Raw genomic sequence first — 17,550 nt, 5'->3', positions numbered from 1 at the left:
CTACCATAACTGTATTCTTGCTAACTAATGAACTTTATGAGGCATTGAAAAAGGATATTATGGTGACTCAACGTCGAACTTAAGAGGTTTTTATTAGACAAATCTAACATGATTTTGCTCATGACTTATTGCCTCCACTGTAATCGCATATTTGCCTCCACTGTAATCGCATAACTATCAACCGCGCATGGCGCGGGTACTTATACTAGTAATAATTAGTAATAGTAAAAGGTAGGAGAATTTTCGCAATTCTTACAAGATGGCCCCGTAAGTTTTGCCTGTTTCTAGATAAGCCTCGTATCTTTGGAAAATGCAAAAAATTACCAAACTACAATGGGAAATTGATTAGACAAAATCAAGCACCGCCTTTTAATTATTATAACATGAGTAATTATATTTACATTGATTATTTTCTCACTTTGGGCATATCACTCTTACAGAAATCACAAGAGAAATAATGGGGATAGATTAACTATTATAATAACTTGTATAAAAATCAATGATGATATATAAACTAGTACTAATAGTTATTTGTATTTGTTTCAATCACTGCTTCGAATGAAATCATTGCAAGTTAGATATTTAATTAATATTTTGATTTTTTAAAATGTGTTTAGCAACATTAAAGATAATTTATTACACAAACTATTAATGTATCATCAAATACTCACAAAAACTCAAAAGAATAAATTGTTAATTCCTTCATGAAACTTTTTTATAATAAAGTTTCAAAATAATTTTTGGTATGATAGAAGTGATTTTTTGTTTTTGTTTTGAAAAGATACTTTTAATGGGAAAGTTATTTTATAGTGCTCGGATAGAAGAAAATATTGTCCAATGTAAACATTTTCCATCAAGAAGAGTAAAATGACTTTCATCTTAGGTATGCAAATTATTTTTGTTACACCATTAATATATCATATTAGTTATTCCAATTAATATCCCAACACTATTATTAATCTCTAATACTAAAACTCTTATCAAAATATTTCTATGATTTGATATTCATTAAAAAATATTTTTCCATCCATTAGACAAACACTTTTAAGTTCTAACAATACTGTTGTCCGATGAAACATGCATGAAAAATTTCAAGAGGGACGAAAGTGCTTATCTAATGAATTTTCATGGACTGCAGGTGCAAACTCCTTTTCTGTTTTTTTCACCCCCTTAATTTTTCTCATTTGCTACCGATGCCCTGCCAAAACCCTATCAAAAACCCTTTACTACTTTCTTCAACCTTAAAAAACCTTAAAAATGTCAGCTTCAAGATTGTTCTTTCTCATTGGATCCTGTGTTATCCGCAACTGTAACAAACCCACAAACATCTCTTATCCATTCACTGAAATTCGCTTCACAAAACCATTGCTTTCCCCTGTTGTACGTTACCGCAGTTACAATTGTACCTCAGCTACACTTGAAACCAATACAGTTGAACCTTTGGTTAGTCCTAAAAATCATCCATGGCCAGAATGGGTTGCTTTTGTTGACCGTTTGAAAAGCAAAGGATACTTTCCAGAAAGTACGAAAATAAGTGAAGATGGTGATGACAGTATTTATACTGATATGACTTTGTTGAAAGATGCTTGTCTTAATTTCTCTCGTGACCGGTCCAACATTTTCAAGTGAGAAAGCTTATACTCCCTCTCTTTCAATTTATGTGAAACCATTTGACTGGAACGAGAGTTTAAGATAGAAGAGAAAGACTTTTAAACTTGTTAAATAAATCATTGCATAAAGATAAATTATTTCCAAATATAGAAATGAGTCATTCTTTAATAGGTTCACATAAATTGAAAAAGAGGGATTAGTTTTTATTACTCCCTCCATCCCATAATATGTGTCACCTTAACTAAAAACACATATATTAAGAAACCAATAATGCAATGAGAAGTTTACTAAATTATCTCTATATAATAAAAATAAATTATTTTTTTCTCTTGATTAGAGCATGCACAAGTAGTAATTCTTTTCATATTGGGAATCCAACAATACTAAGTTACTATGTGGCTTTTTCAATCATCATTTAGATGTTACTTTAACTTGTCATTTTTGTCTAAGGGTAGAGTTAGAAAAACCTAGCCAATTTACGTCTTGATTTCCTAAGGCAACACTTATTATGGGACAATTTTTTTTGGCTAGGATGACACCAATTATGGGACGGAGGGAGTAATACTTTAGCAGTTATAGTACACAACTTGTTCTTTCAATGAAATTAAGTAGAAGGGAAAGGAATAATAGTGTTACAGTCTTGAAACGTTTACTATTGCAAATAAAGAGTCTTATGGGCTCAAAGATTGAAACTTTCTTTCAATTAACAACAACAACAACATGCCCAGTGCAATCTCACAATTGTGGGGTTTGGGTTTCTTTCAATTGTTAAATGATAATATACTTTTTTTGTCTGCAGCACTTAATATTTATGGCCATTGGAATAATATGGGAAAGATGATGAGAATCCATATCCTGGGATCAGTTTTCCAAATTTACATAAAAAAAAATAAAAGGATAATGATGATAATAATGGAAAGCCCATGAAATAACTCATTTTGCTGGGAAAATGTATGTATGGTTGTCAGACACCTTCTAAATGTTTGCTTCTCGAGGAATGGCATAGACCTATATATCTGCTGAGACTATGTATTGCAATTTCCACCTCACCTGAGATTATGAAAGAACTTGAGTTTACATTGCAGAAAGTTGTCCACCCAAGATATGCAGAGAGTTGTGGAAAAGGGTTGCCCTAATCTATTCAGGAAGGTTGTTAACTCAGGGAAAAGGCTAAGGATGCATCTAAACCTTGAAGAAGCAGAGGTGAGTTGCCTTTTAAATTGTTAGAAGTCCTTGCTTTTGAATTTCTTTTTCCAGGACAAGTTAGATTCATTGCAGTTCAAGGGTCATTTGACTTCTCTATGTGAACATATTCTTTGACAGTTTACGTAAGGAGCTTACTTGCAGGTATGTGGTGTTTGCAATCTCCGTGGATCATGTGATAGGGCTTACGTGATACTAAAGGATTCTGAGGGTGTCGCACGTACAGTAGATATTATGCGAGTCTTGCTTCATTATGCATTTGATCCTTCGGTTATATCAAGTGGAGCAATGTCTCCTGGTAGCGAGCTTATCGAGGTATCTGCAAGACATTTGCTCTCAGAGTTGGTTGAATTAAGTGAGATACCTGTTGATCCTGAACTTCCAAAAACTGCCCCCAAGGCTTCTCCAAGAAAGAAACAATCTGTTAGCTCAGGAAAAGATGGTTCAGAACATGTTGGAATGAAAAGAAGAGATTCAAGTGGTCTTGAGTAAGTTTTCTTGGAGGTTATTATGATTTTTTTTCCTTAAAGAGAAAACACTGGACTTCTTGCAAAGTAGAATGAAACTTATATGCCTAACTTTAGATGCCTTGATATCAATATCATACGAGTTCTCTTGATATAACATATCTTGTACGTCCCTTATTCTGGACTACAATGGTCTAAGCAGGACAACATTAACTCTATCTAAACATTGATTAACCATTGCATGCACGCATTGTTGAAATTTTGTGCTAAATGTATGAAGAGACTAACTATTAACTATCGGTGGTCAGCTTTTTATATTATAATCATACCCCAAAGGAAAACCCAATCCTCCAGTAGAACTTCTTGATGCTTTTCCTGTAAAATTTCCCCTCCATCCATAAGCTCCAATTCATCAACGTATTCAAAAAAATGTTTGGTCTTTTATGTTCTACTATATGTATATCAAACTTCAAATGTTCGTGGTCTAACTGTCAACTAATACATACAAATTGCACATTCAGCTTAAACTCTAAGCTGACCGAGGATAAGATATAGTAAGTTGAGAAAATTAGGACCATATCAGTGTGGAGTGCAGATATAGCGGTTACTGTTACTTTTGTGGTCAGTGGCTGCTCATACTGATTTACTCAAGCGAATAATTGTACTTCTTGTAAGAGGTTTTGAGTTCTCATTTATAGTTCTGAAATGCATTGGGATGGGATATTCATTTTTCATTATTATATTCTAAGATGAAAAGTTTGATGCTCACTGGAAATGTACCATGCTTCTCTGTAGGGGAGAAATGCCTACAAAAGGTTTTGAGATGAAGCCAGGAGATTGGGCCTGTTCGCAGTAAGTTCTCATTAACTTTCGGCATTCATGATACTGAAGATTGTGTCGCATTGTCTGCTTTTGTATTTGTGTCTTCCTGTTTATTTGATATATGCACTCTATAACTTTACACAACTATTTGGGGACTACAAAGTACAAAATGAAGCTTTCCATCTAATGAATGGTGTAGAATCCCCCCAAATGGTTTTTTTTTTTTTTTCTTTTTCAATTTAATAAGCTCTTCACCTGTTTGCTGTTTCCCACAAAAAATGTCTTCTTAGACCATTTAGGCAATTAAGCTTTCTTTCCTTTTATAAATGATGGAAATTTCAACTTAGATAAGCAGACATTAGAGGGGCTCAGTGAGTTGACTTCTCTATGCATTAGCTGTTAATGTTTTTTTCTAGTGCCATGGACTTTTTCTGATGCAAGTAAATGGATTTGGAAAAAGAAAAAGCATTTTTGACTTGCCTAACTGTGCTTTTCACAAACAGCTGTGTCAGTCTTTCCATTTATTGGATTATCAGAGTCATTTCGTTTTCCTTTTTTTATTTGATTTGTTAACCTTTTTTTCAGCCACAACCAAAACCTCCACCCCGTTTCCTGGGAAACAGTGTTTTTTTCCACTTCCCCACCCCCTTTGGTGACTTGAACCCCCAAGCTAATGGTTGAAGTCAAGAACTCTACCACTAAAGCAACCCTCCCTCGTTTCCTTTTCTTTCCCTTTCTTTAATGTTACTTACCTATGCTCATGTTCCTGGCATATCCTGACATTGACTTGCTACAGATGCAACTTTATGAACTTCTCCCGTAATGCACAATGCCTGAGATGCAAAGCAGAAGGACCTGGTCAAGATGCTCGTGTACCAGTTCAAGAAATGAAAAAGGGAGATTGGAATTGCCCACAGTATGTTACTACGTCATATGATTTACCAGCTACTAAATATACCATAGTTTTTTCCTTTTCTTCTTAATGAAAACTAAATATTGCACAGTTTATCAAAATAAAAAAATCGTACAGTTATGATGCGGATCTATTCTTTAAACTTCACTTGGCGAATTATATTGTTACATAGATTATTATGACTTCACTATGGATATCAATGGCTCCATCTTGCTTTTCTAACTCTAGTACGAGCTATCGAGTTCACTGGCCTACTATAAGTATAACCGGCTACTAACAGCTTAAAAAGTGACTTTGAAATATAATGATTTTCTTTCTCTTTATAAACTGACATCAGTTTGCTCTATACATGCGCATGTACCCACTGCAATATCACATTGTACGCTTACGATGAGAAAACACTCACCTTGTTTAATCTACGAACGATATTAAAATGTCATTGTTCTGCACACGTTGTTTTTGTCTTTATGGCTCCTTCCAACTTGTTTTCCCTTTTCCTTTTCAATTGTATGGGTTCTCAATTCTCATTTTTTTGGGGGGTCTCTGTAGATGTAACTTCATGAATTTCGCTGGCAACACCAAATGTAAACGCTGCCAAGAGCTGCGTCCTAAGAGACAGCTGAATCCTGGAGAGTGGGAGTGCCTCTCGTGAGTAATTTTTCATTGATTCTGCATGGTTTTGTTTTGTGGATTCAACTCATTGTACTTTTGGATTCTTGCACAGATGTGACTTCTTGAACTTCAGAAACAACATGGTCTGCAAGAAATGCAACTGTGAACGTCCCAAGGATGCAAAAATGCAGTCAAAATACGAGCAGCAACTTTGGACAAAGCCATACTAACATAGCTAAAGATCAGCTCCTACAGTTGATAGAGGATATCATCAACAAAAAATATAGAAGATGTAGTTTTTTGGTGCTTCAGGTGAGTGGATATGGAAACGGGAATAACATACATATGCATACATTTCTTCCTCTCGATGTTACTTTAGCAACTAAGAGATGTTTGTGTCTTAATTCATTTTTTCCTGTAATAGTTTTGTAATTATATCATGCTGTAGAATCTAAACAGTGTTTCATGGCCACTTTTTTAATAACATTCTGTAGAATCTATTCTTTTGGATTCAGGTGTTTGTCTTGCATAACCAGGAGACTACTGAATTTAAACAAGAAAGTTGTCTGGAAATTAGCTGTATGAAATTTCCTGTTTCAGTTTGTTCACTTTGTCCTCATGTGATGATTAAGAGCCTGTTTGGATGGGCTTAAAAAAAAGCAGCTTATAAGCTGCTTTAGATAAGCTAAGCCAAACGGGGCCGATTACTTTTTTGAGCTTATTTTAAGCACAAAATGACTTTAAGCTGGCCAGCCAAACACTCAAAAAAAGCTGAAAACAGCTTATAAGCCAATCCAAACGGGCTCTAAGAGAGAAACTATGTTTGTGGGGTATATATTTCTAACTTCTCTTAAAAGAAAATGCGAACAGATTAGAGGATAGATTCAATTGATAATAGGTAATAAAAAGAGAATTATATAAATACTTTCTGTGGCGTTCAGAACGTCTTAAAGCTTATGTTGATTGAATAGAAATGAGTAACATCTGTGGGACAATTTAAAAAGAAAACGGACAAGGCTAGACATGCTACACGAAGTCATGAACCAGGACCAGTGAACTTCATTTAGGCAATTTAACTGCCTTTAGCGTAACACATAATCTCTGACCTAATTAGGCAATTCAGAAGTTAAGATAGCTTGTGATTTTTTTTTTTTTTTTTTTGGTCAGTGATATCCCTGTAAACCTCATTTCACCGGGTATCACTTACCACCCGTCCACATAAGTAGAGTTTGCATAAGTACAGAATAACTCTATCCACCAAACTTAAATCACCTAATGGTAGGACAAAACTTAGACAAATGGAAAAGAATCTCCTAGTTTTTTTGAGTAACATAGCTCAAGAATTTGCCAAGCGGATTATCAAATTTGACATTTTGTGAAGTTGGTATCTAGGAGTGTCAACATAGAGGTTGTCACCATAAATACTACTCGTATAATAGCACTCCTGATATTAACAAACTTCACGTCCTACAAGAGGGGTTAAAACTCTTTCTCATTACGTTTCAGAAAATAATTTCCCGCGACATGCAAGAACAATGAAGATCTAGTAAGTATACAAATATCGTAGTTAAAGAGGGGAAATGCTCTCACAAATTTCCCCGCCCCAAAACAAACGAGAGAAAATGGAGTAGATTTTTTTTATTGTACTGTATGGTAGAACCAGCAATACTTAAATAAGCTACAACAAGGATAATAAAGTACTGAAATCTCTACTGTACTACAAACGAGCAAAAGAAAACACGTTGTGACGATCTTCCACTATATCCTATTAGTCAATGTGTATGACAAATATATGACATTGCCCAAAACAAAAAGGCAGCTCTCTATGACCAAAACAAGAAAAAATTTCTACATATTTTTCTGCAAAAGAATTCATCTGTTCCACTTGGAGAGGACATGAGAATGGAATCTATCTGGAAGCAGATTTAGTTGCCTACAGGCACACCTTGATCACCAAGTTGATGAGGGAAGGCAACCTCTCCAGCAGCAGCTACATTCCTGCGTTGTCTCTCACGAAGATAAAGCACCGTTAGAAGGCATACAAAGAGGGTCAGAATTGTTGCATTTCCTTCTTCCATTAGGACATCCTCCACCCACGCTTCCACTTTGGGATAAACTTCTGGTAAAGAATCAATAACGTGAACCTAAAAAAAAAAAAAAAAAAAAAAAAAAAAAAAAAAACCAAAAATGGGCCGATATCAATCAAAATATCAATGTAAAAAGAAAAAGATCAATATTTCTACTATTTCTTTCTGTCAAACTTGAGAACAGTTACTACAGCCCCTCCACTTCGCAAGTAAGGGGCCAATAAAAATTGGAGTATGATTAGGTTTTGGATTGTGCTTTGTCTTCTTCCCGACTCTAAAAAGTCTCCTGTATTACATTCAGTTCATCCACACTCGATACACATGCAAAACCCAATTAGGGTGATTATTAGAACCACCATTCCCCAGTAAGCAAATGTGGAAAATGGTCTGCATTTCATAGCTCCCGCAAACTTTGGTTCAATACGACTCAAGGTTTTTCTATACTCCAAGGGAATCCAATCATATTCTGCAAATGCCAAAGGCAAGTGCCACAGACAATCAGAGAAGCCTCATATTTCTGAACCTAAGTACTGGTGAAATTAACTGATTAGTCTTCTCTTTGTCACAGTTTTAACCAGGGAAACAAGGGACCATCCAACGAGTATATGAGCGCAAAGTAGCTAGAGGTACTGAAACAGAAAATGAACAATCAAGTATGTGTGTGCATGTGTACACATTTGTATGCGGGTGAGAGAAATGGAGGAAAGATTTACCAGGATACCATCGGCGTAGTTTTTCCTTATCCACAAGCTTGCAAGGGCCAATGTTACAGGCAACTTTGCAGCACGATCAACTTCTAATGCTTGATCATAGTAACGTTTGGCAAGATGAAGATCAAAAGGCAGTCCTTGGCCATGCTCATGCATGTAACCCAGATTAAACATAGCTTGAGCATTAGATTGTGATTTTGCATGCATATATGCCTCAGCTGCACGGTCATAGTCCCGCTCAGTACCCTATAAAAAGAAACAGACGAACAGTCTTGCATCACTTCATTAATGAGCAAGTCAAGCCAAGGAAAGAAGAGATTACAACAAAGACAAACAACACAAGGCTACTACTACTGAATGTAAACAAACATACCTGACCATAGTAATATGTGAAGATATTAGAATAGGATAAACAACTTAAGGCTACTTCTACTGAATATAACGTAACGTACCCGACCATAGTAATATGCATCTCCAATAAGCAACGCAGCATGTTCATTACCCTGCTCTGAAGCTTGCCACCACAGGGCATGCGAGCGTTGATGCCTCTCTTCATCACTGCAAATTCCAGATTCTCCCAAACACATGCTTTTTTCTCCATATTTGTCAAGGATCCATGCAGCATTACTTTGTGCGATCTCATAGCCTAACTCTGCCATTCTCGAATATAGAAGGAAAGCCCTGCCCACATCTCCTCTCAAATACGACTCTAGTGCCCATCTAGACAAAGAACTCCATGGCCCACGTTCTGCAACTAGTTTGTACAAGGCAGATGCCTGAAACAATGGAGGGCATGTTAAAAGGGGGAAGGGCCACAAAAGGGCAAAAAGGAAAAAAAAAAAAAAATCATCCTTATTTTATGCAACTTAAGAAGACAAATACACTTCTTAGAAATTATCAGTGTACACATAGAAGCTTCAGCAACTATTATATCATGCTTCTCTCCTTTTTTCTCAGATAAAGGAGTATAGCCTTGAAAGCTATGTGAGGTCGCACCTTTACAGAATCCATCCACGACTCTACACAGGGCTATCTCCACTTTACCAAAAAAAAAAGGAACAAAAGATATGACGGAATATTTCTCAGTAGAGAACATTTACTCAGTACATTCCATTTTATATGCCAGTTTTGATAGGACATAGAATTTAAGAATTTACTTTAATTGTTCGTTATATTAGTCGTAATAGAAGAAAAAAATATTACTCGCTCCGTTTCAATTTGTTTGTCTTACTTTCCTTTTTAGTCCGTTTCAAAAAGAATGCCTCTTCCCTTTTTTGCCAGCTCTCTAATTCAACTTTCCATATGGGATGTTTAAGACCACAAGACTAAAAGGCATTTTAGGACATTCTACATATTTTTAGTTTAAGACTACACGATTCAAAAGTCTTCTTTACTTTGTTAAACTCCGTGCCAAGTCAAAACCAGACAAACAAATTGAAAGGAGTAACATATATGATACATAGTTAGTTTCATATAGAAAGCCTCACATCAAAGTTTTAGATAGTGAAGAGTTGAATGGAATAAAATTCTTGGAAGTTGTCAGTTGTACCAAAATATTATCAATATATTGGTATCAAATAGTTTGGAAGGTCTCAAATGAGAAGTGACATATAAATTGGATTGGAGAAGATATATTTCCACTCCACTCTATCGAGCTATTCTCGTCAAAATGATCATGATGAATACATGGCTAAGAGACTCTACTTCGGGATTTGAAACCAGTTTTCAAATAAGGTCATTTAGCACAACTAGCCACCAAACCCGAGGCACACGCAAAGGTCCATATATACCCCTCAACTATTCGAAATTGCACGTATTTGCCCGTCGTTTAAAGGTCGGTTCACTCATGCCCTTAACGTTACGTTTTGGTTCACCCATGCCCTTGAGTTAACGGAAATCTGACAAAATATTGGAGCGCAAATTTGTGCAGTTCCGCATAGTATAAGGGCATAGTTGATCCACTGAAATTCCTAACTATTATGGCACAAAAACAACAATATGGCACAAAATATCACTGCATTCGAAAACATAAAAAACATTTGCAATTATAATCCATGCATCCACCATTACATCTAAATTATACAACTAAAAGATCAAATGCAATTACAACCATCTTTTAAAGATTGTTTTCACAAACAAGAGCACCATTTTACCTTTTCAAAAGATTTGTTCTACTAATGATAATATCTTCTTCTTTTTTCAATATGTTGATGACATGGATAGTTCTTTCTAGATATTTTTCGTCTTCCCAGTCCCAATATCTACACGATAATGCATGCAACAACTGCATATTGTACCAATAGTTCTTAGATTTTTTTTGTAGTGCACTTTATGCTAGCCAATGATTTTTTGGTACTGCATTTTGAAACTCACACTTATCGTGCAACCTACACTTTGCTCTCTTATTCTTTCACTTGTTTATGAAATGTCGGAAGCTTCGAGTTCTTCAAATAGTTGTGGAAGGGTTCGTCACTCCATCTCACATCATGGACTGCAAATAATTCTACTAAATTTATGTTATGCGTGGAATTCGCGAAAGGGCCAGACCACATTAAATTTTATGTAAGACCATATAAATCCCTAAAATGTAATATTCTCTCTATTATTGCTATCAAAATTTCAGCACTATGGGAGACGTTTTTTCAGGTGTCATAAGTCTAATGTAAGTTATCTCTTTTTCCTTGTGATTTTTTTATGGCAGATCTGTAATGAAATTTTTTTATGTTTATGTTTTGTGCAGCAGTTGTTGCATGCATTATCGTATAGATATTGGGACTGGGAAGACGAAAAATATCTAGAAAGAACTATCCAGGTCATCACCATATTGAAAAAAGAAGAAGATATTATCATTAGTAAAACAAATCTTTTGAAATGGTAAAATGGTGCTCTTGTTTGTGAAAACAAATCTTTAAAAGATGGTTGTAATTGCATTTCATCTTTTAGTTGTATAATTTAGATGTAATGTAATGGTGGATGCATGGATTGTAATTGCAAATGTTTGCTATGTTTAGGAATGCAGTGATATTTTGTGCCATATTGTTGTTTTTGTGCCATAATATTTAGGAATTTCAATGGATCAAATATGCCCCTATACTATGTGGAACTGCACAAATTTGCTCTCCAATATTTTTGTCAGGTTTCCGTTAACTCAAGGGCATGGGTGAACCAAAACGTAACGTTAAGGGCATGAGTGAACCGACCTTTAAACGACGGGCAAATACGTGCAATTTCGACTAGTTGAGGGGCATATATGGACCTTTTCCCTTTTTTTTTTTTAATAAGTGCCATAAAGCAAACAAGTCTTGTATGTTGCAACCAACAACCAAGTTCATTCATGAGAAAGTAAAACATAAGATACTGATATAAGGTCAATAAATCCCAGTAAATGTATGAGTAGATGACAAACTGCATTTGACTCACCAGAGGAACATTCTTCTTAAGACCTACACCAGTATGGAACATTTTCGCCAGTTGATAAAATGCTTTTGGTTGACCAGCATCAAAAGCCGTTATAAAATATTTGGACGCTACTTTCACATCCCTCTTCACCCCAATTCCTTTAAGATACATTACTCCAAGGTTGTAGAATCCACCAGCCTCTTCATTGTCTGCAGCCTTCTCAAAATACTCTTTTGCCTGCAACAGAGAGCTACCGACATACTGAATACTAGACGAAGTTTTCGATAGAGGCTATAGCAAACATAAAAGAGTAATCCTCGTGAAAAAGTTAGAGAAGAAAATCAGTACTCTAAAACGGTGAATAGATACAAGCAGCAATCACATGAAAATGAACAAATCAGCAAGCTAAGAACAGTATGGTGTTAAAGGTTAAGGCAAACTCTATGGATAGAGAAAAGGAGATCCAAGTTTATGCTATTATTTATATGGGGAACAAAAGATGAAAAACCCTCTGTGCATTGACCTTGTCCAAAAACAGCAACGAAAGAATGGAGTTTTACCTTAGTGTAGTTCTTTTCCACTCCATATCCTTTGACATAGAGATAGCCCAAACCATTGTAAGCAGAATAAAGTTGTTGCTTGGATGCAAGAGTAAGCCACTCTAATGCCTTGGTAAAGTTCCTTTCAACTCCAGCTCCTCTTGCATATATTTCCCCAAGAAGTTCCATAGATCTTGCCTCACCCTTCTCCACTGCCTTCAGAAACCATGATAACGCCTTGGTGTGATCACGTCGTACTCCCCTTAATCCAAAGTAGTAGAATATCCCAATTCTATACATCGCGCCAGCGTTCCCTTTTTGTGCCTGGTATTCCAAAATCTGGAAGTCCTCATCCTCCTCACCTCGCGACTTCCTCAAGGCTTCCTTATTTTCCTCCGCTCCACTGTGTATCCTCACTGGTTCAATCACAGGTGAGTCCTTTGATATCAGGAAACTGTTAATGGCTACCTCTGCCAATTCGGCATACAACTTTACAGCTTTCTCATGCATCTGCCACAAACAAACAATCAGCATAGATGAGAAAATATAATCTTTTCTATTAACTGCAACAGAAAATAGAACAACCCACACTCAAACATAAGAATATATATATATATATATATATATAATTGCAGGACATTGGCCCCGCAGATGATCTCTGGTATCAACTGGTCTATTCCTCAGAATGCCAAAGAAGCAGTGGAAAGTTGGAACCTAAAAGAAGTTGATAGTTCCATCAAGAAGACCTGGCAGATGATTCCTGCAGGTATCTTTTGGAGTATTTGGAAGGAAAGGAATTGCAGATGTTTTGATGGTATCTCAACTCCAAGCCGTAGTCTAAAATCTTTCTGTCTTTTTAATCTTTTCAGTTGGAGCAATCTATCCCCTGTAAATGACATATTACCCCTTTTAGACTTCATTAGCTCCATCAATATGGCTTAGAGACCATATTTTTGCTTTCTGGTTAACTCCCTGATTTAGATTTGAAGTTTTTGTTCTCAGGAATTAACCATGATTCTTTTGTGTGTGTAACATGCATCTACTTGATGCCTTCCTAATACAACATCTTATTTCATCAACAAAAAAAAATAAAAAAAATTGGCCCAGTGACGTGGCAAGCCCGCAGACCAGGAATTCTATTTATCTATTTTTTTTTTTTGCCTTTTTCTCCTCTTTTTTCATTTATTATCTATTTCTCAATCGGTTTCTTTTCCCACCCTAACAGTCGCATCCGGTATTTGTTCATTCTCAACAGTCACTTTAAGCACAGAACAGTTGCTTCTTCTATTTATCCCGTCCTCAAAAAGGCACTTCCTCAAAGCGAGAGATCTGACGGGGAGGAAATTGCGGAGGATCAGATAAAGAACTTAGAACTTTTTGAGACCAACTGCCTGATCGTCACGGTCATTTTCAAGAAACACGAATGCCGTCAACAAGTAGTTCTCTTCCAACAGGACATTCTCCACGCACTTGCAGAGGGACGATTTCTCCATGTCCATTTGATCGGGTCTCCTATCTTTAACTGTACATATATATTTTGTTTCAAATTTGATCAATACACTGACATCGGTGGAGGGCAGTGCAACCAAACTGTACAACGAGCGTTGAGAGGAGAAGGGTGTTACACACACCTCTTTCGGTTTGATCCACTTTTTCGTAAGCATTATGTTCTTCATTTTGCCAAATAGTTTTAATAGCTCGTTATTAACCCCATTTCTTTATTCAGGTTTGAAACCGCTAATGTGAGTAAACTCCCACGCGGAGGTATAATCGACAAAATGTACATTTTGCATCGTCAATTTGCTAAAAGATGACCCTCTAATTCTCTAATCCTAAGAAAGAGAAGGGTAAAGGAGCCATTATGTCATAGAATGCATGTGACTATAGCATGCACTGATCATTAATTGTCCATTACCTTCTGATGTTTGGCTCAAATTCTATTGAAGTAGTTGCAAGAAAAACAGGTCAAATAATTCCCAATTAATATTGTGTTGGCCCAGGACCTTAATTAGTCAATTTTTGCTTTTGCCTCCAAAGAGATTGAAGCCATTAGATCATGAAGAATTCCTAGCAGTTCTCATTACCAATACACTCTATCAAAGAATGTAAGTTGGACTAGCATAGTTCCCCCGGAGCATTGGAGCAGCCCGTCTGCAATGGTCATCGGAGATTACCACTTAACCCTGTTTGTGGAGAACCGATTAATATAGTTGATAGTAAACCTTGAGTGAAGAGGGTGCGGCTGTTCCACACTCTTGAATATTTTGTTAGAGTTTGTTAGTTCTGAATAAAGACAGGGCAAGCATGATATTCTCTCTACTCAGTTTTTTTTTTTTTTTTTTAATTGCACTTAGCTTACCTAAATGAGCGGAAGATTGTTTAACTTTTCTGTAAGGGTAGATGAATTGTGAAGTTCAGCAAAAGGGAAGAAAGAACTTGAGCTTGAAGCAATACCAAAAAAATTACATGTTTTTTTGCAAAGTGTATAACCGAGTGTCACATTATTTCTCTTATGTTAGTTGAACTATATAGTTTTTACTATTCATCTACAAACCTTAACACAATTTAAATCAAAACTGGTCAACAATTGCAAAAATAAGAAACAAAAATAAAAAAGAAGTATATATATGACGGTAAATAATATTTTCATGAAAAGTTAGTAGAAAGTTGGCAAATGAATTCTCAAAGCACCAAATAAATTTGAGAAGGGATGTATTACTACTCACACCTTTATGAACTTACAAGTTACAACTTATACTGTCCCGCAAAAATTGAGGCTAAGTTTTATGTGTCGATCTTTATCACAATGTGTTCACCTTTTTCTTCTAAGTCGTGGATTAGATGATAATCATATTTTGTTTTGGGATTTAAATGAAATTGGTTATGATTCCCATTTTTATATCTAAAGAAAGTGATATTTTGAGTGGGGGAGGGTTTTGGGATTAGCGAAGTTCATAACCATGAAAAACACAATCGTTAGAGAGTTATCATTTACTGTAATTCAGATTTAAATAAAAACAGTCTTGAATTTGATAGTATAGAAAGTTTTGGAATCAAAAGGAGCCTCATCTATGGAAGGTGCCACATAAATTTTACTATTACCTAAATTTTATATATATAAATTTTGTCGAAGCTTCTAGATTAGTTGAAATATTTAAGGACAAAAGAGCTATTTAGCAATCTACAAGTTCTTAAAGAAAGACATTGCAGAATAGAGGTTTATTCCCTTTTGTATTATGAATTTATTATTTTTTTATGGCCGTACGAAGCGCCGTCATATTAACTAGTGTTATATAAATGCAAGTTCGTGTCCCCACAGCAGAGCTCCAAATTCACCAGAACTAGAACCTGCTCATACCCATTTAAATGTTTTTGGTGTGAAGAACAATATGTAGAAGAGGAAGTTCAGTTAGTGGACTTTTTAGGATGACTGTAAGTATTTCTTTTTCAGTAAAGTGTAAATTTTTTGTGGTGGCCAGCATACCCTTAATGCTGAGGAATACAAAGTTACCAGTTTCAAAAAAAAAAAAAGAACCTGCTCATGCTTTGCTAACATCTCTTTTTCTTTCTTTTTACGCATCACCTTGCAACCAAGAAACCAAAGCCAACTATCAGATCTACAACAACATACCCAGTGTAATCCCACAACTGGGGTTGCGGGGAGGTTAAGATGTACGCAGACCTTACCCCTACCTTTTGTGGGGTAGGGAGGCTGTTCTGGTAAGCCCTCGGCCCAACTATAAAATCTCTCGACACAAAATTCACAATTGTCCCCGAGGAAAACTACTACATTTTTTCCTTGATGACCAAGAACCAAAAACAAATTAGAGCTCTGGAGCTCACTATGCATAAGTAACATTGATTGTTTCAAAAGCGCAAAAAGCAAGGTTTTTACATATTACAGACAAAATTTGATCATTCCTAAGTTGAAATCTCATTAGGTCATACCACATTATACTTGGGGAGAGAGAATTATACATAATGTATCAACCTTGTATAAAGTGTATAACGGAGTAGTGTATAAAAACACAAATATGAGCTAAATCGAATAACAAACTCAAAGTATGAGCTACGTGGCATCAATATTTTAAAAAAAAATAGACATAAAGCGTAATTTAGCCACAAAAAACTGACCTCTTGGCGAGAATAAGTGTAAGCAAGTGTCATTTTAGATTGCATATTACCACCTTCAGCAGCAAAATGATGATACAAAAAAGCCTTAGCTTTATTCCTTTCTCTTCCAATGCCCATTCCATACAAAAACCCTAAAATACTCTGCGCGTGGGGGTGCCCACTCGCGGCAGCCGTTTCAATCTCACGCGCCGCTTCTTCCATCGCTCTTTCATCACCTCTACTATACGCCTTAACTATCTTACTAACCGCGTTATAGTACGCGCCTTCAAGTTGATCGCTCGGGGAAATAGCGGGTTCGAATATGGGGCTCCATGACCCGGGATCGAGTACGTAATCGGGTTTCGCTTCCGAATCAATGAAATCGTCGAATCCAGTATCTGACACGTCATCTGTTAGGGTTGTGGAATCAACGGTTGCTGCTTCTTTTAAGTCGTCTTGAGAGAGGACGAGAACTAATTGACGACCGAGTGTAGAAATTGGGAGAAGCGTGAGAAGTAGGAGAACGAAGCTTATCTTTCTGGTTCTTCGATTTCTCATCGGATTTCTATTGAATTTATATAGTTATTGGAGGCCGGAGATGTTCGTCGGCAGTAATTAGTTAGATTTTCCGGTGAAGGGGTTGAAGAAGACGGGAAGATAAAGGTATTATCGTGTGTTTCGATTGCCACGTCGGAGGTCGTCACCTGCACCATTCAGAACCTGCCACGTAAGAGAAAGGAAAGAAAAACAAAGTCTACACCCAGGAATTTTAATTTCACGACGTCAAATAGTTTTGTTTATTTTCTCTATTTTTGACCTTACTAGTCTCGCGAAACGTGGGTTGCACGTTAGATTCCGTATTACTTACTCCGTATGTCCCAAAACATTTATATGTTTCACTTTTTTAAAGTCAATTTGACTCATTTTTAGAGCCAATGTGGATTAAATTAATTCACTATTTTAAGATTAATTAGCTATTAAAAAATTATACGAAAAATACTAAAGTTGCAATTCTCTCTTATTAATATGGTAAAAATTCATCTAAAAAATATTGATCAAAATTCGTTTATTTTG

General features: G+C 36.0%; 2 protein-coding genes across 4 annotated transcripts; one reads left to right on the top strand and one right to left on the bottom strand.

Annotated features, from left to right (window-relative positions):
• The first annotated feature begins 1,226 nt into the window (after positions 1–1,226).
• On the top strand, positions 1,227–6,236 carry LOC132043971 (zinc finger protein VAR3, chloroplastic). The gene is made up of 7 exons (XM_059434447.1): positions 1,227–1,625; positions 2,697–2,814; positions 2,959–3,302; positions 4,077–4,133; positions 4,900–5,019; positions 5,566–5,664; positions 5,741–6,236. The coding sequence occupies exons 1-7, from the start codon at positions 1,258–1,260 to the stop codon at positions 5,856–5,858; spliced, it is 1,224 nt and encodes a 407-aa protein (XP_059290430.1). The 5' UTR covers positions 1,227–1,257; the 3' UTR covers positions 5,859–6,236.
• A 1,007-nt stretch (positions 6,237–7,243) lies between these two features.
• Positions 7,244–17,046, bottom strand: LOC132043983 (ERAD-associated E3 ubiquitin-protein ligase component HRD3A). Of its 3 annotated transcripts, none has more exons than XM_059434462.1 (6): positions 16,498–17,046; positions 12,385–12,873; positions 11,846–12,061; positions 8,878–9,201; positions 8,429–8,671; positions 7,244–7,772 (listed from the first exon to the last, which is right to left on the bottom strand). In XM_059434462.1, the coding sequence occupies exons 1-6, from the start codon at positions 17,032–17,034 to the stop codon at positions 7,554–7,556; spliced, it is 2,028 nt and encodes a 675-aa protein (XP_059290445.1). In that variant the 5' UTR covers positions 17,035–17,046; the 3' UTR covers positions 7,244–7,553. The 3 variants fall into 3 exon arrangements, with proteins under 3 accessions (XP_059290445.1, XP_059290447.1, XP_059290446.1); XM_059434463.1 differs by lacking the exon at positions 7,244–7,772 and adding an exon at positions 7,804–8,181; XM_059434464.1 differs by lacking the exon at positions 11,846–12,061.
• Positions 17,047–17,550: the final 504 nt, after the last annotated feature.

Source organism: Lycium ferocissimum, unplaced genomic scaffold (assembly GCF_029784015.1).
Source record: "Lycium ferocissimum isolate CSIRO_LF1 unplaced genomic scaffold, AGI_CSIRO_Lferr_CH_V1 ctg32, whole genome shotgun sequence".
Classification (NCBI taxonomy): domain Eukaryota; kingdom Viridiplantae; phylum Streptophyta; class Magnoliopsida; order Solanales; family Solanaceae; genus Lycium; species Lycium ferocissimum.
The sequence above is the reverse complement of the archived record's forward strand: the minus strand, read 5'-3'. Positions and strand labels throughout refer to the sequence as shown.

What these genes read in the sequence shown, in the direction of transcription:
- LOC132043983 (XM_059434462.1), bottom strand. Translation starts at nt 17,034, where the DNA reads ATGAGAAATCGAAGAACCAGAAAGATAAGCTTCGTTCTCCTACTTCTC. An exon ending in TTAAGAAGAATGTTCCTCTG is followed by an intron (nt 9,202 to 11,845) that starts GTGAGTCAAATG and finishes CCATTGTTTCAG; the next exon opens with GCATCTGCCTTGTACAAACT. An exon ending in ATGCATATTACTATGGTCGG is followed by an intron (nt 8,672 to 8,877) that starts GTACGTTACGTT and finishes TTCTTTTTATAG; the next exon opens with GGTACTGAGCGGGACTATGA.
- LOC132043971 (XM_059434447.1), top strand. Translation starts at nt 1,258, where the DNA reads ATGTCAGCTTCAAGATTGTTCTTTCTCATTGGATCCTGTGTTATCCGC. An exon ending in GGAGATTGGAATTGCCCACA is followed by an intron (nt 5,020 to 5,565) that starts GTATGTTACTAC and finishes GGGTCTCTGTAG; the next exon opens with ATGTAACTTCATGAATTTCG. An exon ending in GGAGAGTGGGAGTGCCTCTC is followed by an intron (nt 5,665 to 5,740) that starts GTGAGTAATTTT and finishes ATTCTTGCACAG; the next exon opens with ATGTGACTTCTTGAACTTCA.